The sequence below is a fragment of the Nelumbo lutea genome, chromosome 6, assembly GCF_056320005.1.
Source record: "Nelumbo lutea isolate HS-2025 chromosome 6, American lotus-T2T, whole genome shotgun sequence".
Lineage (NCBI taxonomy): Eukaryota > Viridiplantae > Streptophyta > Magnoliopsida > Proteales > Nelumbonaceae > Nelumbo > Nelumbo lutea.
In genome coordinates, this window is record NC_142689.1 from 59,391,516 (window position 1) to 59,417,820 (window position 26,305).

The following is a 26,305-nucleotide window of genomic DNA, read 5'->3' on the forward strand; positions in this document are numbered from 1 at the left end:
TAGAAACCCACCTTGTAAAATTTCAGCCAAAATTATCCTCATTTACCCTTCCACTTAAAAAGATTTTGTTTCGGCTAATTTCACTAGTCCATTCACACAAAACCCTTTTCGGCGGTGGAATTCATTTCAACCTTCCATTTTTTTTATTCAAAATCTCGGTTATACATCTAGAAACCCGGTTTGATCAGACTCTTTTGAATATACAAAAATGCCCCTACGAGTCTCCAAAATTGCGAAAATGCCATTAACGCTATTATAAATACAGACCTAACTCTCTCTTAAAATCTAAGTAACTGTTCCCCTTTTCCCCGTTAGTAATAACAGAGGCGGCGGCAGCTCGGCGAGAGAACAATCCTTCACCGGTCTCTATCTCAGAAGTCTACCTCTCTCTCTTGTCTCCATCTCTCCTCCTCCTCTTCTTCTTCTTCTTCTTCTTCTTCTTCCCTTTCTCTGTGATTGCAGCGGCGGATTCGAACTCAGCAGCGATCTCCTCTCCGATTTCTCACCGCCGAGCTCTCTTCCATATTTTTATTCTTCTCTATCTTCCATTTCCCCTTTTGTTCCAGTTTTCGTCACCGCCCCTGCAAGCGGCAGACCCTCTATCTTTCATTATTCATTTTTTTTCTATTTGTGCTCCTTCTCACAGTTGCCGCCACCTCTCTCACCGCCGAACCAGTTGCCTTTCCCTCTGTCATTCTGCCGAACCAGTTGCCCTCTCGCATCCCGGAATGCTATCATCAGCATAGGAAGAGTCCCAAATCGTTCAAACACATTGCAAAAGTTCCCGGTTACAGGCCACATTACAAATGAGTCTCCAGTCAGTCCGGCAACAGTAGCCATCACCCGGAGATCTCTTCCCTTACCGTTCACTTACGAATTTAGGCCAGGATATTACTCAGGTAGCCTCACTGAAACTCTTAGTCCTGTTTTTTTACAGTGACGATTAGAGGTTGTACCTTAATTCCGGATATCGAATGGATATGGATTTATGTCAGTTGTTTATCTGTGAAGTTTATGCTGTGTAGGCCGATCAAATATAGAGGCCTCTGTTATTTTCCTTTTTTTTTCGTATTTTGTTTCATTTTGATTTATCTGTCCGATTACAGAGGCCTGTTATTTTCTTCCTTTTCCTCTAGTTTTTTTAGTTTATTATTACTATTTTTTGTTGTTACTGATTTACGAGATTGGGGTTTCTGAAGTAATACCTACTTGTTCATGCTAAATGATGAAGTATGCTTTGTTTAATTTCATTTGATCCTATTGATGCTTTAAGATTGCATGTGCCTAGTGTTTGTCTTTTTGTATAAGAGCAATAAATCCCTCTTACCTCATCACTGTTAATGCTTTTCAAAAGGGCATTGCTTTGTCATTTAAATGCCTTTTTTATTAGCTAGCTATTGTTTGTTTAAGTAATTACTTGTGTTTCATATTGGAGACAATAATACCATGTGAGCCCACCTATTGGGTTCGGGAGAGGGGTGCCTAACCCCTTCCCTCGTTGGATCAGCGCCTCGGGCTTTGGAGTCACTATTAAGACAAAGCATTTTAAAAATCATTCTTGGAGGTCCCATCACCTTCATTTCCTAACTAATGGGGTGGCGATTCCATTTCCAGCCCAAGTGGCAAGTGAGCCGTTTTTTCCCGACGTTCACAGGAGGACCTTGCCTAGGGTTACTTCTAACCATTGGTCCATCTGCCTTTTCTAGTGGAGTTCCTTAGGTGGCCCTTCATCTTTAGAGAATGAAAATATGCGGATCAATCATCTAGGTTTTAATGGAAGGTAAGATGTTGGTGGGATATGGATTTCCATGCTCTATTGCGGAAAAGCAAAAGGTTTTAATAGAAGCTACAAACGTTGAAGGTGGAAATAAAAGAATGGATAAAGTTGAATTTGGGAGATTGAAGGAGAGGAAGGATACCCTCATTCCTTAAATTGAGGATATTGATTGAACGAAAGAGGACAGCTTTTTGGAAGATGGGGATAGAGAGAGGAGGTAGAGTTTAGAGAAGGAATTAGAGGAAACTTTGCCAAGGGAAGAACTTGGGTGGAAGTAGAAATCGAGAGAGAAGTGGATTAAGGAGGGGGTAGTGACACTTGTTTCTTTCATGCAATTGCTAATGGAAGAAGATGAAAAGGCTTAATATCCTCTATAGTGGTGGAGGTTGAAGAAATTACAGACCAAGGTAAGATAGCAAAGGGCTTTATAAATCATTATATATCAATTTATAGAAGGCCTCTCAATGGAAGATGGTTAGTGGAAGGTCTTGATTGGGATGTTTTGGAAGCTCATCAAGGTTTTTTTTTTTTGGAAAGAAGGTTTGAGGAGGAAATTAAGGAAGTTTACTTTTTTATGGATAGGTTGAAGGCTCCAGGACTAGATAGTTTGACAATGACCTTTTATCATGATTCCTAAGACAATTAAATGCAATTTGGTTAATATGTTTAGGGGATTCCATAAAAGGGGTATAATTAGTCTAAGGATGAATTCAACCTCCATAACCCTGATCCCTGAGAAAACCAATGCTTGCCATCCAAGGGGCTTTTAGACTGATTAGCTTAGTAACAAGCATTTACAAATTGATTGGTAAGGTGTTATTTCTCAAGGTCATAAAGGTGTTGCCTTCATTAATCTCCTAGCTACAAGGTGCTTTTATTCATGATAGGCAGATTATTGATTAGATTCTAATTGCAAATGAATGTGTTGAGGCTCAAAAGAGATCAAGGAGGGAGTATCAATCAAATTGTGTTTGGAAAAAAAGCTTATGACTTGGTGGATTTGGGTAGCTTTGGCGTAAACGGATTAGAGGTTGGTTGAAATCTAGTCATTTCACCCTTAGGGGTAGGTTGGCTGAAATTGAATTTTGATGGTAGCAATGTTGGTAATCTGGCCCCCTCAGGAATTGTAGGGGTATTTAGAGATGATGGTGGTACTATATGTGCTTTGTTTTTAGGCCTAATCGAACAATGTGACTTGGTGAGAGCTGAATTCCTACTAGCTGTATTTGAGATTGAAAAAGCCAAGGAATTAGGAGTTGGTTGGCTGATAATTGAAGGTGACTCAAAGATTGTGGTGGGTTGGCAAAAAAAGGGTGTAGGTTATGTTGGAAGTTGCAAAATGAATTCGGGCACTTATAATGTTCCAATCAAATGGGCTAGAAGTGTTAGCAGTTTTGTAGATACTTTAGCTATGCAAGGCGGTCAGAGACAATAGATGTTTTGGGCACAGTTGTAATTTCTTGGGGGGTTAACTTTGTATTGGCATTGTTTTCTTTTCACAACTTATTGGTTGTACTCTGGCTCTGGAGATTCCCTACTAAATCTAATGCTCTTTGCAACTTTGTTGTAAACAAGTATGGGAAGGATGCGAATGCTTGGGACAACAATCACCACTTGGTCTGGGTCAAATCAACCAATCCTTGGAAAGGTAGTACTCAAACCTATAATATTTTCATTAAATTCACTAATTTCAGGTGGGGAATGGTAACAAAATTAAGTTTTGAACTGATCTTTAGTGGGGAGAGAGGCTTCTTACTGAGTCTTTCCGCCACTTATTTGGCCTTTCTTAGGTTAAGAATGCTTTCATTTCTTCTTGTCCTCGATGCCTTCACCCCACGGAAATAATCAGAAGTTGTTTCTTAGAAGACTTCTTAGGGATTATTCTTAGCTGAAATAAGTTACGGGCCTCTTGAACTTCTCAAAGTGGTTCACTTGCCCCCTAAGCCTGTGGCTATAGATTTTGGAAAATCCATCTGTATTGGTAAGTTCACCAACTCTTCAAGGCCCTTGTTTCAGATCTACAAGAACCCAAATTTCTAACTAAGAAGGTGTGGAACTCTATTATTCATCCAAGAGTATCATTTTTTGTGTGGGAGGTATGTATGGGGAGAATCAATACATGTTACATCATGCAAAAGAAGAAACTAGAAAGATTGTGGATATCTCCTTATGTGTGCATCATGTGCTTTCAGGATGGAGAAATAACAAATAACCTTCTTATTCATTGTTTAATCGAAGGCTTCCAATGGAACTTGTATTTAAACCTCGATGGTTATATAGCTGGGCTGCTTTGGAGCATATTTTGGACTTTTAAACTAGTGGCATCTGTGTGGCTTCGGTAGTAGAGGAGAGATTTATTGGAACATTACCACATATGTAGTAATGTGGGGCATGTGAGAAGAGAGAAACAGAAGATAAGGGTAGATCCCACCTTTGTAAAGGGTTCTCACATTAAAGGATTATTTTGAATGATCTCCAAAGGAATCTGGTGGAGATTCTTTACACTTCATGGGGTCTCACATCCCGTTGCATTCTCCAAGTAGGGTGGAGGAGGCTTCAATGAATGGACAACCTTGGTGCGACTAGTGCTGGAGGTGAGATTTAAGAAGAGATAGTAGTATTTTTTGGGTTTTCAGTTGGTGGATTGATGTGATTAACTCTATAAAAGCTGTAGTATTGGCTGTTTTAACAGGTTCAAGGCTAACTAAGCAATTGGGATTGTTGTCCCTTTCTATAGGAGACATTACAAATACCATTAATTGGTTAAGGGAGAGTGATGGCTAAAGTGTCGTTCTTCTTGGAGACTTGACGAATACCATGGCAATGTATTTGGATTTTGGAAATGTCAATGCGCCTCCAAAGTATCATTCTTCTTGTGGATGTGTAGTTAGAGGATTCTCACCATTGACAACTTCTTAACAAATGTAGCTAGAGAATAACCTATGGTGTATGGTGAAGGATGACGTGATACGAGGATGGTGAAGGATAATATGATATGCGGATGGCCAAAAAAATGGCTGAAGGTTGAAATGGAGTGGTCAAAATTGACACAAAGATGGTGAGAAAAAGGGTTGAGAGGATGGAAGTCATAAATGCAAGTTTAGTGAGAAGGTTTGGATTGGAATTGGAGTAAAAAGTGGAAGCATGGGTAGCATTTGAATGGGGTAAGGATAGAGTTTTAGGAGTGCGGAAGTTAAAATAGGGGCTTGTTTTTGTTTATGTTTCATAGTAGAAATGATGTTGACTGAGTTTTGGAGGTAGAGTAAAGGAAAGCAGGGACTACGACTTTAGATTAAGTTGGTAGTTTCCAGCGATAGGCTTGGCTCAATAAGTTAATGAGAATATAACATTTGGAAATGCATTGAAATATATAGGTCCTTGGTGTAAGCTTTCTTTTGTTACCCTTAGTAAGGAGTCACTAAACCTGCTAAGAGTCTCGTATGAAGTTCAATGTAGTTATCTGTAATCTTAGTTTGGCTAATGATTTTATGGCCACTTGTATGAGTCCAAAATGAATAAAATTAGACTTAGGTTTTCTTTTATAGGCTTCAATTGTCTCTTGACCTATTAGGTGGAAGTCTTCATATTTAATTCCTAATGTTATTGTTTTTTCTATGGTTTTTTATGTTAAAGTCTGTCTTAGACTAAATATTCCCTTTCTATATATTTTTGAAGGTGCTATTTTAGGAATTGCCCAATTCTGTAGAGATTTTTCTATATTGTTATAGCTAAGTTCTTCCATATTTTTAATGGACAGGGATTTGGTGATGGTTGGACTAGAGCTACTAGTCAGAAGGGTTCTCTTTATTAGACAAAGAGATTCAACCTAGCAAAGCAAATTGCCGAATTTGTCCCCAACGACACCGCCTCCCTACAAGCGGTTGCTTTGGTCATTCGTTTGTGAAACGAAATAGAGAAAGGGCTCCAACAGAATTCAAAAAATTTGCAAAGAAATAAATTTAATTTCTTCGGTCCTCCCTTCTAACATTCCCAAAATCCGCTTCGAAAACCTATTTTCCCTCAATTGTTCGTTCAAAGTCCAAAGAGACCATGAGTGGTGATTATAGCCGATAAGATTACTACATCGGCGAATCTCTCTCCTTCATACTTCTGTTTGGGAGGTTTATCTTTATCATGTAAAAGAAGATGAGAAAAGAAAAGGTTGATGTCTTGCGCTTCAAGGAAACAAATAAAACTCCCTCACTGAGTCTCCCTCTTTTTATCTATCTACTGGCACTATTTATATTGAAATCGGTGGAAAATCTTCTCGTCTGACCCTTCTCTTCAAAGTTCAAACTTTAAAGCTAAAACAAACCAAATTGAGAAACGTTGTTAATGAAGACGATGAAGAAAGGGACTCCAAAGATCGATTTCGTAGAGGGTTAAGGGATGGTGAGTCAAATTATGTTATTGAGCTAATTCATTTACTAGAATCTGTTTGCTTGGACCCCACTTCTTTTGATCAAAGGGTTTGGACTCCTCTTCCAAAAGGTACTTTTACTTGCTCTTCTTTTCTCAAATTCCTCAGTTCTAACCCCTTTTCCCAAGGATTCCCTGTCAAAGAAGTCTGGGCACGTTCCTTGTGTAAGGCCGAGAATGAGGACTGTGTCCATTTGCTGATCTTTGTTCCTTTGCTATAGCTATATGGAGGTGGAGCCTTTGTTTATTTGGAGGTAGGTGGTTTTTGCCTTCTGATTTAAGCTTGTTATTCAACCCATCTGCCTTTGTTTGGCACACTAGAAGAGGTAAGGTCATGTGGAAATGTGTTAGGGCAGCCACTCTGTGGACTCTTTGGGAGGAAATGAATGCAAGAATTTTCTTAGAGAAGGAAAGAGGGTTAGATGAAATGAAGGATTGTATCCTAACAAGAGCAATCCATTGGCTGAAAGCTGTGGTTATCTTTGATGATTTCTCCTTTGATGATTTGTGGAGAAATTGGCTAGTAATAGCTAACAGTTCAACAAAGAAAGATAGAATTCTGTCAGAATGGATTCCGCCTTTAGAAGGTGTCATCAAGCTGAACTTTGATGGAAGTAGCCAAGGCAACCCCGGGCCTTCAGGTATAGGGGGTATCCTAAGAAATAAGGACAGCAACATAATTTCCCTATTCTCAGGACCGGTGGGAGTGGGGGATTCCATAAGGGCAGAAATCCTTGCTGCAGTACAAGGAATTCAGATCGCTAACCAGCTCGGGGTGGAGCATCTCCTAGTTGAAGGGGACTCTCAGGTGGTAACCGGGTGGCTCCTATACTTGGATACCACCATTTGGGGCTACAAAGATCTCATAAAAAAAGTAAAGTGGTTAACCAGTAATATGAGAGTTGAGGTAAAATGGGTTAGTAGGTCTGCTAATTCTTTGGCTGATGCTTTAGCCAAATAGGGGGTTTCTAGGGAAGATCTTTTTTGTGCTTCTATGTAAGTTGTTATTAATTTGGAAATCTATACTTAACTAGCCCGGAGAGGTTGCAACTCATACCTTTCCTTGATGACTTTGTACTATTGTCTATTGCTGTTTTATAAAATCATTTCAATTATAAAAAAAAGGGGACTCCAAAGATCTTCTCCCTTTCTCAAAAATAGGTTGTTGACTGGGACCATTGGGTGCTTTCCTCGCTACACGGTTGCTCGCCCAAAACCAAAGTCCTCTCTTTGAACTTTGAACGAACAATAAAGGGAGAATAAGTTTTTGAAGCGGATTTTGGGAATGTTAGAAGGGAGGACCAGAGGAATTGACATTGTTTCTTTGTAGATTTTTTGAATTTTGGTGGAGCCCTTTCTCTAGTTTGGTTTCACAAACGAATGGCCAAAACAACCAGTTGTAGTCGGGCGGTGTTGTTGCGGACGAATTCTGCGATTTGCTTCACTAGGTTGATTCACTTTAATGGATCAAATGCGGCAAATGCTATAGATTGTATGTCGCCTGATTCTTCCATTAGGTTGTCTAATTCTTTCGCTTTGAAGTCGTCACCTTTTAACAGATTCGATTGCGATTGATATCTCAACTTGTTAAATCAAACAACAAGCGTGCATTTCTGGTTGATACATTGGCTTTGGTAATTAATCGTTAAAAGTCTTTTCATTATTGTTATATTATTGCTTTTCTTCAAGATTAAATTAAGGAAATATAAGTCTAGGATTATGCAAAATATTTTTTCAAGCAATTTGGTTTCTGTTGAATCAATTTTATCTTTTGATTTAATTGTCTTGAGAAAGTGTGAACTTGGATATCCAGGTTAGAAGATTGGAAGCACAAGTCTGGTGGATTCCTTTCTCTAGTTTCGTTTCACAAACGAATGGCCAAAGCAGCCGCTTGTAGGCGGGCGGTGGTGTTGGGGACGAATTCTGCGATTTGCTTCACTAGGTTCAATCACTTTAACGGATCAAATGCAGCAAATGCTATAGATCGTTTATCGCCTGATTCTTCCATTAGGTTGTCTAATTCTTTCGCTTTGAAGTCGTCACCTTTTAACAGATTCGATTGCAGATTGATATCTCAACTTGTTAAATCAAATGGCAAGCATGCATTTCTGGTTGATACATTGGCTTTGGTAATTAATCATTAGAAGTTTTTTCATTATTCTTATATTATTGCTTTTCTTCAAGATTAAATTAAGGAAATATGCAAGTCTAGGGTTATGCAATATATTTTCAAGCAATTCGGTTTCTGTTGAATCAATTGTATCTTTTGAGTTAATTGTCTTGAGAAAGTGCAAACTTGGATATCCAGGTTAGAAGATTAGAAGCACAAGGTGTGCCCTCGAAGCAAGCCGAGGCAATAACAGCTGCTATTACTGAGGTGTTGAATGACAGTTTGGAAAATGTTGCACAATCCTTTGTTTCAAAAGGAGAGATGCAGAAAGTAAGGAAGTCTCACCTGTCTTCTTTTAGGCTCCTTTTGGTTTGTGGGAAGATTTGGGTGGGATGGGTAAAGTTCACTTTCCATCGTTTGGTTATACAAGGAAAAATAATAGAAATATTCCTTTTTTGTGGGCAAATAAATGGAGAGAAAAATGTTTGGTTTACCTTTTTTTTTGTCAACTAAACCCAAAAATAAAATATTATGTTTTATTAAAAAAGATTTGTCCATCAATGCCCAATGAAGGGAATACCACAGTTTCTTTCCCTTCTTACAAATAGTTTATGCTATTTTATGAGCTATCTCATTTTTCTGCAAATAGCCCTATTACTTCATTCCTATATATTTAATCACAGCAGTTACAATCTAATTTTGATGTTTAAACACAACTACATATACATGGCATTCGAAAAAAATTTATCTGCTAGGTTTTGCCTTTATAGCTGCTTTTATTCCTTATAGTATTGCCTGCCATTTAGATTCCAAAGGATTCAGATTGAGATGTGCAACCTACCATTTGCTACACCCTGCAATTTTGCTTGATTTCTATAGCAGCAGCTATAAAGGGCTCTATATTGTTGTATCTTTAGCAGTAGTAGTAACTAGAAAGAGTGAATTACACCCATAGCTATAACCATGGGGTTAATCATGCAATATTTTGTTTATAACATCCTATATGAACCAGAATACAATAGCAACCTTCTCCAATGCTTGTCTCTATTTAGATTTAGCAATGTTATTAATGAGTTTTAATCTGTTTCCGTTCTGTGATGATTCCATAGAACATCTTAGTGCTTGCTAGAAGATGTTCAGATGGAGATCCAGTCAAATTTCTCTTGCAAAATGGCAGGAGAAAAGTAAATGATGCATTGTTTCCTAATGTACACCACAAAGAAGACATGCTTTATCTTCTTCATATAAGAAAAAAAAAAAGCTTGTCCTTAGTGGGAATTGCATCCCAGTAAACTCTCCATAGGAAAATATGGAATCCAAATGGAATTTTTAGCTACCATATATTTCCATTGTACCACTTGATGAAAATAGCTGGGATAGGACTTTTTAAAGAGCTTGTATGCAGGATTTTACTGTCTAAATGCAAGAATTTGAATGTTTCCATAGCAATTGATCATGGTGCAAGTGACCCGAAGGAATGATTATTATTTCCTCCATAGTGCCTTGAGGGAAAATTTAAACAAGAGTTTGTAAGTCCCATTGGTCATTTGGTGGGGATGAAAATTCGATACATCTTCTTGGCTTAAAAGAAAACGAGAAAAAGTTAATTGTTTAATGCCCCAAATAATCTACTACAAAGAAAAACAAATAAAAGGCCATATTAATTAGATATTACGAGTGTGCATAGTTAGTTATGAATCAACGAGCAAAGAAGAGGGATGGAGGTTTGGTGGAAGGTGATAAACTTAACTAACTAAATTGAAACAAGGCAAAACACCAAAAATGAAACAGGGCAAAACAAATGTGGAGGAATCCTGTACAATACAGACCCACCAACTTACTGAAGGAATTTTTGAAATGAAAGTACAGGTTAAGTCCTTAAGCTATGTTAGGGATAAGAAGAAATATGAAAATCAGCCTATGCATCAATGGAGGGGGTTGGAATTGTTTTGAGGCATTGTAAAAAAATAGAAATAAGAAAAAGCCCTTTTATCATATTTAGGAAAACCCAGATTTAAGATATTAAACTCAAGTGGGTGAAAAGTTTAGACCTAGGAAAACCCAAATATGAGATATTGAACTCAAGTAACTCAGACCTGGATTATAAATAGCTCAGAAAGGTATTGGTGCATAGAAACAATTGACATAGGCAGGCCGACCATCATTGTTAGGTACAAAGGAAGCCGCACTGGTGATAGCATATCAAAGTTGCAGACCAAAGGCAGCCATGGTGGTAATACCAAGTAGTGTGGAAATCATAAGGAATCTAAATAGAGTTTTACCTTGACTAAGAAACATGAGATGAGAACATAGCTTTTTATGTCATTTATTGGAGAGATCTGCTTGATGCACAAAATGGAGAAGACAAACTCTCTTTGACAAGCCCCGTTAAACTTTCCCTCAAATTTCCTTTCCTACCGGGGTTACACTGTTTTGGTGTGACCCAGCATCCCACTTTTTGAGAAATCGTGTCCCACAATTTTCCTGTCCCATCCTTGTGCATCCCACAAACCAAACTCAAGAAAATAGAATCTTTAAAGAATATTCCTATCATCCCTTTCTCACAAACCAAACACAGCCTTATGTTTTATCTTAAGCTTGTATTTCATATTTGAAGGCATTGGTAATTTTTCCCCAATAGCAGCAACTATACCCTTTGCTGTTCTGAAGAACAAACTGCTTTTTGATTTGTTAAATGCCACAAAATCCCCTCTTTTTTTTACTTCTAATTGTCTAATTTTGTTTTTTCCACAGAGTGAGATGACACAAGAATCTAGCCTGTCAAAATTCAAATCCGAAGTTAAGAGTTCTCAGGTGCTAATTGCAATTCCTTTCTATGAATACTAGATTTTAGTTTTTCATATTTATATATCTTGATGTGTAAAATATAAGGCAGTTTATGCATAACTGTTTTGAATGTGAAATTAGCTGATTGTCGACAACATGGCATTGGTCCATATTTTTACTGTTCTAAAATAGAGTTCCATTTAGAAAAATGACCCAAGGATGAAACAATTTTATTTGCATAACATTCATTGGAAAAAAAACTCATTTATGAATCTTTCCAAAGATAAGTTAGATTTGGTACCAAATATTACAAATCAAATTTGGATCTAGAAATATCCAATTTGATATGATCCTTTTGTAGCCCTAATTTGGGTTGGCAATGAAGTAATTTAGTTAATTGTCAAAAAAAAGCCCCCAGCTACTAGCAAAGAAAAGGAAACCTAAATGAAAAAAATAAAGAACACTTGCCTATATTATTTAGTGAACATAGAGCTGGTATCATGGTGGGTAGGAGATTGCTCTAATTATTTAATGTCCATATATGAGCTTTTACTGTGTTTTTTATTCTGCAAAAGCTGTTTGGTAAATGTTGCTTTCACAGCATTATTTTGAGAGTAAAAGTACAAACAAGCAATTGATAACATATATTTTACTTCACATGTGCTATGTCATATAATATAATTCATGTCAACGAATATTTAATTTTAAACTTGAAACATTCAGCTGCCACCTGTATTGGGATTGTTTTCTTTTCACAACTTACTGGTTGAACTCTGTTTTCTTTCATCTTTAATGAAATTCTGTTTTCTGGGTTGCTGATAAAAAGTAAAAAAAAGAAAAAAAAACTGCGGAAGGGGGATGGTGAGAAAAGAAGTTGTTGAGTAAAATGGGAGAAGATTTGCATCAAAAGGAAACTGGTGGGTTGGGATCGGGCATATCAAGGAAAGGAACATGGTTCTCCTACGAATATGGCTCTGGAGATTCCCTACTAAATCTAATTCTCTTTGCAACTTTGTTGTAAACAGAAAGTACGGGAAGGATGTGAATGCTTGCGACAACAATCACCACTTGGTCTGGGTCAAATCAACCAATCATTGGAAATGTAGTACTCAAACCTATAATATTTTCTTTAAATTCACTAATTTCAGGTTGGGAATGGTAACATAATTAAGTTTTGGACTGATCTTTAGTGGGGAGAGAGGCTTCTTACTGAGTCTTTCCCCTGCTTATTTGGTCTTTCTTAGGTTAAGAATGCTTCCATTTCTTGTCCTCAATGCCTTCACCCCACGGAAATAATCAGAATTTGTTTCTTAGAAGACTTCTTAGGGATTATTCTTAGCTGACAGAAGTGTGACTACAGAATTTGGAAAATCAACCTGTCGGGTAAGTCCACTAACTCTTTCTTTAAGGCCCTTGTTTCAGATCCGCAAGACCCCAATTTTCCAGCTAAGAAGGTGTGGAACTTTATTATTCATATGAGAGTATCATTTTTTGTATGGGAGGTATGTATGGGGAGAACCAATACATGTGACATCATGCAAAGGAAGAAACTGGAAAGATTGTGGATATCTCCTTATGTGTGCATCATGTGTTTTCAGGATAGAGAAATAGCAGATAACCTTCTTATTCATTGCTCAATGGCGATATTTTGATGGAACTTGTATTTAAACTTGGATGGTTATATAGCTGGGTTGCTTTGGAGCTTATTTTGGACTTTTAAACCAGTGGCATCTGTGTGGCTTCGGCAGTAGAGGAGAGATTTATTGGAGCATTACCATATATATAGTAATTTGGGGCATGTGGAAAGAAAAGCAAAAGATAAGGCTAGATCCCACCTTTGTAAAGGGTTCTCACATTGAAGGATTTTTTCGAATCATCTTCAAAGGAATCTGGTGGAGATTCTTCACACTTCATTGGGTCTTGCATCCCCTTGCAGTGTTCAACTGGGGTGGAGGCGGCTTCAATGAATGATTTTAAGAAGAGATGATTTTCTGGGTTTTTAGTTGGTGGATTGGTGTGGTTAACTCTATGAAAGCAGAAGTATTGACTGTCTTAACAGGCCTGAGGTTAACTAAGCAACTGGGATTGTCGTCCCTTTCCATAGGAGACTCTACAAATACCATTAATTGGTTTAGGGAGATTGATAGTGGTCCTTAGAGGCTGGCTAAAGTATCATTCTTCTTGGGGACTTGACAAATACCATCGACAGGGAACTAGTACCATGGGAATGTATTTGGATTTTGGAAATGTCAATGCCCCTCCAAAGTATCATTCTTCTTGTGATGTGTAGTTAGACAGGATTCTCACCATTGACAACTTCTTAATGAATGCATCTAGATAATAACCTATGGGTTAAGAATAACGTGATACGAGGATTGTGAAGGATAATATGATATGAGGATGCCAAAAAAATGGCTGAAGGTTGAAATGGAGTGGTCAAAATTGACACAAGGATGGTGGGAAAAAGGGCTGAGAGGATGGAAGTCATAAATGCAAGTTTAGTGAGAAGGTTTGTTGGATTGGAGTTGGAATAAAAAGTGGAAGCATGGGCAGCATTTGAATGGGGTAAGGATAGAGTTTTGGGAGTGCAGAAGTTAAACTGGGGCTTGCTTTTGTTTATGTTTCTTGGCAGAAGTGGTACTGACTGGGTTTTGAAGGCAAAAGTAAAGGAAAGCAGGGACTACGTTAGATTAAGCTGGTGGTTTCCTGTGGCAGGTCTGACTCAATAAGGTAGAGGAAGAAGAGTGATTTGGATCGGAGTTTTGGCTTTCCCCTGCATGTGTGGTGTATCTTTGCCTTTAACACGATTGGGGATTTCTGTGACAAGTTTATGAAATTGGATGAGAGGAATAGAAGGTGGGAGGAAATTGATGTTGTAAGAATCCTAGTGGAAGTTGAAGAGATCTTTGCTGTTCTAAGTTCTACAATGCTTATGTTTGAGAAGAGTACAAATTAAGGATTTATGTAGAAGGGGAAGATATCTCATTCTTTAGGGCAAAGGATGGCATTGAGAGGGGAGAAAAAGAAAGCAGGGGAGAGGAGAATGCAGATTGGGGGAGGAGTCTCGGGTCTATTGCTCTGGTGAGATGGGAAATGCGAACTACTGCTCAGAAGTGGAGGACGATGGAGGAGATAGGTTGAGGGGCAATGAGGAAAATTTGAGTAGGGATGAGGAGTTAATTAAGGAACACATGGATAAAGACAGTGAGGTGGTTGTGGAAGCATGTGTAATTGATGATAGATAGCTAAAAGAGGTTTTTGATGAGACACAACCGGTTATTAATGTGATTGGCATTGGAAGCTAAGGCCCACTTATTAATTCTGAAACATAGGTTTCGAAAATTGGGGAGAAAAAAAGGTCATGCCTTTAAAATTGGGGAGAAAAAAAGAGGTGCATTTAAACCCTTAAAAGGAAAGGCGGAGAACTTCGTTTCGATGGTAGCAAGGTAGAATAGAATTGGTAGGAAGACATTGGTTTCAAAGGGAGTGGGTTGGATTGAAGAATCTTCAAAGCTTTGTTTGGTGCGAGCAGATGACCATTCCAAGTGAGCTGATTGATGGGATTGTTGAGTTGGAGAGGTTGGACTCCAAGTGGCAGGTTGTTAATGTGATTTACTTCGGTTCCTTCTTAGTTGAGGTTCAAGCTGAAGTTGCTAAGGTGGGTGGTTCTTTTCTAGCAATCTGGGACAAGGAATGTCTTCAAATAGCTTGTTCTCAACCCTTTTAGAAACCCCCCCTCCTTTCCTCCCCTTCTCAATGCTCCTCCCCCCCAACTACTCCCTCCACTTTGTCTTCCACATCCACCTTTTCTCAGCTGATTGATGGGATTGTTGAGTTGGAGAGGTTGGACTCCAAGTGGCAGGTTGTTAATGTGATTTACTTTGGTTCCTTCTTAGTTGAGGTTCAAGCTGAAGTTGCTAAGGTGGGTGGTTCTTTTCTAGCAATCTGGGACAATGAATGTTTAGGAGGGAGGGAGAAAAGGTGGATGTGGAAGACAAAGTGGAGGGAGTAGTTGGGGGGGAGGAGCATTGAGAAGGGGAGGAAAGGAGGGGAGGTTTCTAAAAGGGTTGAGAACAAGCTATTTGAAAACTATAGAAAAAGGTAAGCCCTAGAGTTAATGCAACCTTCTTAGCCCTTATCCCAAGGAAAATAGATGCAAAGCATCCTAAGGATTATAGGACGATTAGTTTGGTGACAAGCATCTATAAAATCTTGGCCAAAGTGTTGTCCATGAGAATCCAAATAGTACTACCATCCATCATTAGTCAAGCACAAGGTGCATTCGTGCAAGGAAGGCAAATAACAGATCAGATCCTAATAGAAAATGAGTTTGTGGAAGGCATGAGAAAGTCAGGGAACCAAGGTTTTGCGCGTAAGCTAGACTTAGAGAAGGCTTATGATCTTGTGGGTTGGAGTTTTTTACTAGAGATCCTTGGGTGTTGTGGCTCTAGAGATAGATGATGCAACTGGGTAAAGGGATGTATTAGTTCCTGCCATTAATTAGTCTTGGTCAATTGCATGGTCAGAGATTTTTTCCCAGCTTGTAGAGGCCTTAGACAAGGTGACCCACTCTCCCTGTTTCTTTTCACCTTAGTGGCAGATGCTTTCAGTAGATTAATCTCTAAGGCAGATAGGGAAGAGGAGGTGAGTGGTTGGAGGATAGGAAGGAACAATGTCCGGGTAACCCATCTACAATTTGTTGATGATATCATAATATTTTGTGAAGGGGGTGACAGGCAAAAAGTGAGGAACCTTAGAGCATTGGTACAACAGTTTGAGAAGGCTTCAATTTGAAGATAAACATGGATAAGAGTTGTGTGGTAGGAGTCAATATGGATGAGGAGAGTATTTAGTTTGTGGAAAATTGTCTAGGTTGTCCCGTTTCTTCGTGGCCCTTGCAATACCTAGGTCTCCCTCTAGGGGCTAACCCAAAAGAGAGTAGTTTTTGGAACCCAGTTTTGGAAAAGTTTGAGAAAAGATTTGCTGCTTGGAGAAGGAACTATATCTCTATAGGGGGTAGAGTGACTTTATTGAGAGCCACCCTAGTGAACCTACCGATCTATTTCTTATCTGTTTTTAGGATTCCTAATAGGGAGGCTAAGAAGTTGGAGAGATTAATGAGAAATTTTCTTTGGGAGTTAGGGGAGGAAAAGAAAGATCATTTAATTAATTGGGAAATAGTATGTAGGAGCAAAGAGGAAGGTGAAGGTTAACTCTCAAGAATAAAGCCCTCTTAGGAAAATGGCTGTGGAGATGGCCTAGAGAAAGGGAGAGGTTGTGGCATGAAGTGATAGCGAGTATACATGCCAGATTGGAAAATGGTTGGGATGCGGGTGTATCACGGTGGCAAGAAACATTGGCATCTCCTTGGAAAGCAATCTAGAGTACCCTCCCTCAATTTCTCAACCTTGTCAGGTATGATGTCAACTCTGGTAACTCTGTTTTATTCTGGGAAGACACTTGGGTGGGTTCTATTGCTTTAAAGGACCAATTTCCGTTCCTTTATTCTATTTCCCTTTACAAGGAAAAAGTTATCTCTCATTTTCTCCCTTCTCCTTTTTCACCCTCGTCCTTAAGTTGGGACCTCGGCTTTTGGATAGGGTTGAGGGATGATGAACTTAACAGTGTTTCAGACCTGTTATCTCTGCTTGGCAATGTTTTTTTGGACCCTCTTAGTGTAGATGTGAGATTATGGTCCCCTCATCCAAAAGGTTACTTTTCTTGTGCTTCCTTTTTCAAGGCTCTTTGCTCTTCCTTGAGTTAGTGGGGTTTTCCAACTAAAGAGATTTGGTCTAGACCTGTTCCACCTAAAATTGTTATTTTCTGCTGGGAGGTGTTTTATAGAAAGATTAATACCTTGGATTTCTTGCAGAGGAAAAGACCTTTCGTGTGTTTATCCCCTAATTGGTGTGTACTTTGTAGGGCTAGTGGTGAGGATTGCTCCCACCTACTTGTATTTTGTTCCTTTTCTAGAGCTATTTGGAGTTGGATTTTCTCTTTATTTGTGTTTTGGAATGGTAGAATACTGATATGTTTCATTCTATTGCCAATGGGTGTATTTATACATTAAGCTACTGTAATAAATAGAAAGAAAGAAAAATAGAAAGAAAAGAAAACAGAAAGAAGAAAAAATAGAAAGAAGAGAAAATAGAAAGTACAAAAATAGAAAGAAAGAAATAGAAAAAAAAAGCTTTCTAAATCAATCCTTCCACAATCCTAGGAATATATACAATTCTATTTTTAGATCTGAACCAGTAACCCCACGTTTTCCAACACTCTCCCTCAAGCTGGTGAATAGAGATCCTACATTCCCAGCTTGGCTATAATTCTCCGAAAGTTTGTACTATTGGGCCCTTTAGTAAGTACCAGTTGTCCTTTTGTAGACACATAGGGAGTGCAAATCAACTTGCTGTCCAGTTTCTCTTTTATAAAGTGTCGGTCAATTTCGATGTGCTTCGTCCTGTCATGTTGAACAGGATTGTGAGCAATGTTGATGGCTAACTTGTTGTCACAATATAGTTTCATATGCTCTTCTCATGGAATCTTCAGGTCTTCTAAAATTATCTTCAACTAGAGTAATTCACACACTCCTTGTGCCATAGCCTTGAATTCTGCCTCTGCACTTGACCGAGCCACTACTTTTTGCTTCTTACTCCTCCAAGTGACTAAATTTCCTCCTAAGAAGGTACAGTAACCAAAAGTGGACCGTCTATCTATTGGAGATCCTACATAATTGGCATCTGTATATGCTTCAAGAGTCAATCATCCATTTCTTTTGAATAAAATTCCTTTTCCTGGATTGGCTTTCAAATAGTGTAGAATTCGATGAGCAGCTTGCAGATGAACTTCGTTAGGATTATGCATAAAATGACTTATTACACTTACAACATATGCAATATCCGGTCGTGTATGTGCAAGATAAATGAGTTTTCCAACTAGTCTTTGGAACATCTCCTTGTCTACACTTGCATTCTCGTTGGCTTCTCCAAGTTTATGATTGGGATCTATAGGCGTGGAAGCTGGTTTACATGCCATATTTCCTGTTTCTCTCAAAAGATCAACAACATACTTTTGTTGAGAGATAAAGATGCCTTGTTTAGAATGTGCAACTTCAATTCCGAGAAAATACTTTATTCTCCCCAAGTCTTTTATCTCAAATTCTCTAGCAAGACAGTTTTTCAATGCTTCATTCTCCTTTTTTTTCATTCCCAGTAACGATTATATCATCCACATAGTGCTTTAAACAATGTGTGGTCACCTTGACTTTGCTTGTAACCTGTACTCAGCATTACCTTCGTAAACCTTCCAAACCATGCTCTCGGAGATTGTTTGAGACCGTATAGTGCTTTCTTCAACCGACAAACTTTGTTCCCTTTAATGCCTTCTCCAAAACCCGGTGAAATGTCCATGTATATCTCCTCTTCTAGATCATCATGGAGAAATGCATTTTTTACATCAAACTGTTGCAAATCCCAATTATAGTTAGCAGCCAACGACAGTAACACCCTTACTGTATTCATTTTAGCTATTGGGGAAAAAGTCTCCTGATAATCTACCCCATAAATCTGTGTATATCCCTTGGCTACCAAGCATGCTTTGTACCTTTCTAATGATCCATCAGATTTGTACTTAATTGTGAACACCCATTTACAACCTACCGTCTTCTTGTTTCTTGGTAGGTCCATAACTTCCCATCTGTTGTTCTTTTCTAATGCCTCCATTTCCACTCTCATGGCTTTTCTCCACTCCTTATTAGAAAGTGCCTCGGCTAGAGTATTAGGAATTGGAATGGTGTTAAGGCTGGCTAGAAAACTTTTATGGGATTTAGAGAATCTTTGGAATGATACATTTTTGGCTAAAGGGTACAATGGGCGTTTGGTACATTCTCTGGTTCCTTTTCTCAGTGCAATAGGTAGGTCATACTCATACTCAGACTGTGAAGGTGTAGGTTCAGGGTCTGGATTAGGAGTTGAATCTTGGACTTGCATAGGTTGAGGATCTGGATTTTTCCTTCTAGAGTAAACCTGCATATATCTCACATTATCATGCACATCATTTGTGGGGTTAACAGTGTCCGAATTTGGTTCAATGGTCGGGTTGGTTGACTCTTGTTAAGACTCGGGAATGTGGGGCTCAGAGGAATGTGACTCAGAGGGATGTGATTCTTGACGATTGAATGTCTGTGAGGAGGGTAATACATCTAGGGAGAGTAGATTCGAGACCTTATCTTCCATTAATGAGGGCTCCCCCTGAAGATAAGGTTGAGTGAAAAAAGATTTTCCTTCCTCAAATGTGACATCGATGGAGGTGTAGAATTTTCTGGTGGCTGGATGATAACATTTATAACCTTTCTGAGTTGGGGAATATCCCAAGAAGACACACCTGATTACTCGTAGGTCTAATTTTCCCTTATTATGGACATTAACAAAGGTAGTGCAGCCGAAAATTCTTGGTGTGAGATTATTTGAAGCTCGAATATTAGGGTAAAATTGAGAAAGGACTTGTATTGGGCTTCGGTTGTCAAGAACTTTAGATGGTAGTCTATTTATGGTGTAGGCAGCAGCAAGGACAGCTTCCCCCCAATATTGTTTTGGCACCTGATTTTGAAAGAGAAAGGCTCGGGTGGTTTGCAAAAGATGGCCATTTTTTCTCTCAGCCACCCCATTCTGTTGGGGAGTGTTAACACAGGAGGATTCATGTACAATGCCTTCTTTCTGAAAAAATTGGGACAAATTTTGATTAAAATAATCTGTAGCATTATCAGATCGAAACCTTTTAATTCTCACGCCAAACTGAGTTTGGACCATGTTATGAAAGTTGGGAAGAAGCGTACCCACATCAGGTTTAGACTTAAGAAGAAAAATCCATGTGACCCTAGTGCAATCATCAATAAAGGTGACGAACCATCTAGAACCAGTAATGTTGGGAATTTGAGAAGGGCCCCATATATCCAAATGAATCAAATAAAAAGGAGTTGAAGATCTTTTATTGCTGATTGGGAAAGAAACCCTTTTTTGCTTAGCAAGTTCACAAACATCACAATGAAAGGTTTCAACATCAATTCCTTTAAACAAGGAAGGAAGCATTGTTTTTAAAATAGGAAATGAAGGATGACCAAAACGGAAATGATGACGCTAAATTAAATCTTTATTGGAGGTAGATAAGAATGACTCGTGTGTGACATGCATAACAGTGTGAGATGATTTGCTGGTTGCTTCAAGGTAGTAGAGTCCATCTCTTTCCTTAGCAAGTCCAATCTTTTTCCCCGAAACCTGGTCCTGAAATACACAGTAAGAAGTGAAGAACACAACATTGTAGTTCACATCCTGGGTGAGTTTATGTATAGAGATAAGGCTAGTGGATAACTTAGGAACATGAAGCACATTTTTAAGTAATATGGATGGAGTAATTTGAATATTCCCAATCCCTGCCACTGTGGTGAAAGAGCCATCAACAACAGAAATTTTTCTATTACTAGGACAGGGTGTATAGGCGAGAAAATGTAGTGAAGAGGGTGTCATGTAGTCAGTAGCTCCAGAATCAAGAAACCATGGAAAAACACTAGCCGAGGCATGTAATCCTAGAGATAAAGACTCACCTGAGAGAGCAAGAGAGGTAGAACCACTTCTTGGTTTCAAGGATTTCAGGAAGCACCTTAGCCTTTCAATTTCTTCATCATTAAATGGTCATTGACTTGAGTGTTCTTGCTGCGGGGTTGTGGAGACATTATGGACCTATTGAACTCCTTTTGAAACTCCTCGATTTCCCCATTCTTTGCTGGATGTGGGAGGTTTCCCATGAAGTTTCCAACACCGATCTTTCGTGTGTCTGGGCTTCTTGCAATAGGTGCACTAGAGGTTATCGTTAGAGTCACGGGTGGTTGTGTCATGAGCCAGATTGTTCTCACCTTTTGAACCACTGTAACTTCCTCCCCTTGCCACCATGGCCGAGCCTTCGGGATCTTTAGGCTCAAGCATGATTCCATGGCGGCTTTCCTCGGCTCTGACAAGGGATATGACTTCATTCAATGGAAGCACTTGTTCTTTGCCAAGAATTTGTATTCGAACCTGATCAAATTCAGCATTCAGTCTGACCAAAAAATCATACACCCTATCTCTTTTAATAAAATTCTTCAAGATCATAGCATCATCTGTGCACTTTGTCTCAAGAACCCAATAATGATCAAGCTCATGCCATAAATTTTGCAGCAGATTTGCATACTCTGTAACACTCCTACTCCCTTATTTGGCCGCCACAGTCTTTACTTTGACCTCATAGACACGAGCAACATCATGGGCTTTGGAATAGGTTTGTCGGACAACATCCCAAATAGCCTTTGCAGAGGGAAGAAACATACAAGTATCACTAATCTCGGGTGTCATTGAACTCCACAACCATGACATAATCATGGAGGCCTCTTCGTCCCAAGCATCAAAATTTGGCTCGCCCAACCTTGGTCCTGTTCCAAGAAGGTGACTAATTTTTCCTTTTCCCTTCAAATAGGCACTCACTAGTTGTGACCACTTCAAGTAATTCTGGCCATTCAGTCTATATGTTGCCTGAATATTCTGCAAATCACCAGTGTGAGGATGAAAATTTGTTGCTCCTTCATCGGTTTGGACGGGAGCACTTGTTGCAGTCATGTCGGACATTGTTAATGGAGGAAAAATAAGGCCAGCAGGAAAGGAGAATAAATGAACACTTCTGGCTACAGATCAGCACTGAAAGCCAGAAGAGAAAAACACAAAAAACTGGCAATGAAGGCCGAAAAAATCTCAAGGTCAACAAACCTAGAGCTCTGATACCATGTTTTGGAATGGTAGAATATTGATATGTTTCATTCTATTGCCAATGGGCGTATTTATACAGTAAGCTGCTGCAATAAATAGAAAGAAAGAAAAATAGAAAGAAAAGAAAACAGAAAGAAGAAAAAATAGAAAGAAGAGAAAATAGAAAGTACAAAAATAGAAAGAAAAAACTTTCTAAATCAATCCTTCCACAATCCCAGGAATATATACAATTCTATTTTCAGATCTGAACTAGTAACCCCACATTTTCCAACAATTTGAGTGTAGGTGGAATCTGTCCACAGACTTAAGCCAACTGTTCGATCCCTCCTTTTTTGTGTGGCCTACAAAAAAAGGAAAATTGATGAGGAGATGTATTAGAGCAGCTGCATTGTGGACAATTTGGGGAAGGAGCGCAAGGATTTTCAAAGAAAAAGAAAGAAGCATTCAGGCCGTTGAGGATTGTATCTTGACTAGGGTTATTCACTGGTTAAGAACTTTGGGCTTCTTTCATACCTTTTCCTTTGATGATATTTGGAGAAACTGGGTAGTGGTGGCTAACAGCCATACAAGGAAGGACAGGGAATCTGTAGTGTGGACCCCTCCGCCTGAAGGATGGGTAAAGCTGAACTTTGATGGCAGCAGCCAAGGAAACCCAGGCCCATCGGGGATAGGAGGGGTGCTGAGAGACATGGAGAGCAACATATTAGCTTTGTTCTCAGGCCCCGTGGGAATAGGAGGCTCTAATAGAGCTGAGATTTTAGCAGCGGTACAAGGTATTCAGATTGCAGAACAATTAGGGGTTCAACACTTGGTAGTTGAAGGAGACTCTCAAATTGTGGTGGGATGGTTGAAAGACCCAGCTTCAGCCATGTGGCAACACAGATTTATTAAGGAGAGTAAACTGGCTAACAAGAAATATGACTGTTACCTCTCTATGGGTGGGAAGATCAGCAAACACCATAGCGGATGGGTTAGCTAAGAAGGGGGCTACAAGGGAGCAGCTATTTTGGGCTGTTTTGTAATTTTATTTAATGTTAATTCTGTTTTATTTTGATGTAATACTTTTTTGAAGAGGTAACAGCTCGTGCCTCTTCATTGGTGTTTTTTCTGAATTAATAAATTTCTTCATTCATAAAAAAAAGAAGCTATTTGAAGACTGTTGTCATGTACTCATGTAGAGGAGGTGGATGAAGAGGGTGAATGTGATCTGCCAGATGAGGGTGAGGAATTATTGAACATCGAGGTACCAATTGGAAGCTTGGAGTTGATTTAGAGCAGGAAAGGAAATCTGCATTCAGTGTTGGAGCTGCTGGTGATTTGGAGGTTTTGAAGAAAGCTCGAGTCTGTAGTAAGTCTCACATAGTCCATGTTACTAAAATATTGTCAAGACTGAAATAAGGTCTAGTTGGGGCAGGTCCATGAACAAGTTTATGTGAGTCTATAGGAAAAAAGGAACAAAGGCCAAAGCCTTGAGTAAGAAGTTTGCTGTGGGTTTGAGGTTCAGGATTAGCTGGGGCGGACTTCCAGATTCTGGTCTCTCAAGAGTAAAGTTCTTCACTAATTTAAGGGTTAGAGAAGGAGAAAGATGGTGGCTGCCATGGCGAGAAGTGATATGGTGAGGAGTTGTTAGTTAGCAAGGAGTGGAGATTGAGAGTTTGTCCGATAGGAATATCAAGGTTGGAAAGAGCTTAGGCTTGTTTCTGGGGCAGAGAGGAGTTTGCAAGAAGAGCATTTGAAGCTTTTGCACGGAGTGGTATTCTCACTTTCAATAACTTTTGGACCTCTTCAAAACCACGTCAGGACTCATTCATGTTTCTGATCCCCCATGGCATGCCACATCTGCAGTATTTCAAGATTCAGGACCTCTGCTGTTCATTGATTCCTAACTAAATGCCAAAATCAGCACAGTTGGATGGTTTTGACCATTAAATTTGGGAACTATTTGTAAAGCTGCTTATTTTTAAAATTTTAACAGAAAAATATCCACCATCAAATTAAATACGGTAAAACCACTCAAGTTTAACCTTCTTTGCATGCTGACTTTTGGCCCATCTGATTTATCAGACAGTATACCTATCAAATGGTCCATCCTAGTCCATGGGGCATTGATATCCAGCAAACTTATTACCATCTATTGGGTTCTCTTCCCATGGGCCTCAGAATTGACAATCTTTTGATTAGTTTGGACTAAGAGTAAATTATTATGTTTGAATTATCAAAGGATTTTATAACCTTTTGGCTTTTTTCTATACAGTTAGAACTTTGGACACTACCTAATCTGATAACTAGCCAAGGCATTTGAAATAATTTCTTTATGTGTCAATAAAGAAGTAACAATCAGGATTGTTGCGGTTTTACTGTGCGATTATGCCTTTGACTATGGTCAAGGACTACTGCATGTCCTTTCCTTTGCCTGTAGTTTCTTTCCTTCTTTTTTTTTTGAAAGAAATGTTAGTTTCTATTGCCTCCACTTTCTATGACTATAGTTTGTATTTAGGTGTTATGGAATGGTACGCTTAAATCTAGCTGCTAATTAGCTATATGAATTGTTTGGACAACCTGTTGACTCCAAAAAATAAACTTGTTCATCAGCAGTTGCTGAAAACTGCTGCTTTTGCGTTGCTGTTTCCTAGGACTATCTGATATTTAAGTCGCTTAGTTATTTGGTATGGTTGCTGCATCTTGCTTTTATGAGGCAATTTGATCAGGTTCTGGCCTCTGAACTGGTTATGAGCTTGACTTGATAAGGAAAAGTTGTGCATTACTGCATTTGGTTTAAGTTGCTATTTCTTCTTGGCAGCTTATCACTGATTGGTACCTCAAGTATGCTATTCCCAACAGCCAAACATTCATATCTGATCATGACAAAAGATCTTGACTCATTCACTTGCAATTGAGATTAACTTTATGCTTGGTCAGATAATGTGGATATGATATATTACTTTTACCTGACATTGTGGAGATACTATTATGCTATATAATCATCATCATCATCATCGTCATCTAAACCTTGTCCTAACTATATGGGGTCAGCTGCCTACCAAACATGAAACCTAATTTGCCATTCCGTTTGGTTTAGTGCCATATCCATTGTTAAATTATAAACATGTAACTAACTAATTTGATAAGCTATAGATAACATATGTGGTTTTCTTTCTAATACATAAAGTTTATGTTTTTGTTCTTTCGTTTTCAACATCATGCCTCTGGGTTTTAGTTTTTGTTTTATTTATGCTTCAAATTTTTATGCCTATACTTCTCAAGATGGATATTATTTATTTTGGTGCAGGAGCACCATTTTTCTATGTTACAACGAGAGACTGAAAAACTTCGTGGTGATATAGAGAAGATGCGCAGTGAATTGAGGTATGTCTCAAAATTGTGTTGTTTTGTTTCCTTGTTTATTTATTTATTTTTTAAATTGTAAGCTGACGAGAACATTGATTTATTACAGGTATGAGATTGACAAGGTTACTGCAGGTCAGCGTTTGGATTTGAACCTTGAAAGAGGGTATGGAAAATAGAAAAATAATAAATTCCTTATTTTCTACAAGTTGCATGTTTGGATGTTTTGCAGTCAGGTGCCATATTAATTAGATGGTTCTTTGCCCCTGGTATTATATCCTTGGTAACTATTGGCCACTTAAATGTAGACGCATACGTGATGAGTTAGCTAATCAAAATGCAGAAACCACCAACCTTACTAACAAGCTTGATCGGGTGAGCTTTATGAATGAAGTTGGTACTTAGATATGGTTGAAACATAGTTTGGCGTATATATTTTTTTAATTATTTATTTTTGGTAATTAAACATACTTGGCTTATTGTATCGACTTTCTGGGCATTTTGAATCTTATCTATAGGAAATCCATGCATTAAGGGCTCAGTTGGAAGCAGCAAAATATGATGTCATCAAATATTGCATAGGAACTCTTGTGTCCATTTCCGCTGTTGGCCTTGCTGTAGTTCGCATTCTCATGTAAGTAAATTGCTACTTTTGCTATTTAAGGTAACACAAGCATAAGAAATTTGAATTTCTTCATTTTTTCCTATGTGGACATTGGATACCAAAAATTTTGAAAATTTGTTGGCGATGTCAATTGGAAAATGTGGCTGGCTCAAGGGAGCATGCCACTGGGCTTGAAGCTCTGAACAGTTAGTTACTTTACGGTATTAGACTATTAGGTTTAAATAGAAGAGAATTGTATTAATTTAGGAAGAATGCATATGAATCTAGCGGGAAATGGTAAAGATTGAGTTTCTTGGGATTTAGGTGGACGTCGGTGTTGCCTTTTCTTTGGCAGATTGGTTAGATTGGTTTTTGTTGGCCAGATTGTTGTTGTTCAATGGAAGGTCGGTGTTGTTTCTGCTTGCAGGATCATGTTTTTCCCTAATACATAATTTATATTTAACGATTTTTTC

The 26,305-nt window shown here is 38.6% G+C and overlaps 1 protein-coding gene across 5 annotated transcripts; it reads left to right on the forward strand.

Moving 5' to 3' along the window:
• Positions 1–287: 287 nt before the first annotated feature.
• LOC148849106 (protein FMP32, mitochondrial-like) lies at positions 288–26,305 on the forward strand. Of its 5 annotated transcripts, none has more exons than XM_088950089.1 (9): positions 288–899; positions 5,535–7,830; positions 8,010–8,325; positions 8,505–8,636; positions 11,061–11,120; positions 25,173–25,249; positions 25,338–25,394; positions 25,537–25,603; positions 25,747–26,305. In XM_088950089.1, the coding sequence occupies exons 3-9, from the start codon at positions 8,071–8,073 to the stop codon at positions 25,864–25,866; spliced, it is 768 nt and encodes a 255-aa protein (XP_088806215.1). In that variant the 5' UTR covers positions 288–899; positions 5,535–7,830; positions 8,010–8,070; the 3' UTR covers positions 25,867–26,305. The 5 variants fall into 5 exon arrangements, with proteins under 5 accessions (XP_088806215.1, XP_088806216.1, XP_088806217.1 ...); XM_088950090.1 differs by lacking the exon at positions 5,535–7,830 and having other exon boundaries at positions 8,010–8,138; positions 8,250–8,325; XM_088950091.1 differs by lacking the exon at positions 5,535–7,830 and having other exon boundaries at positions 8,010–8,138; positions 8,262–8,325.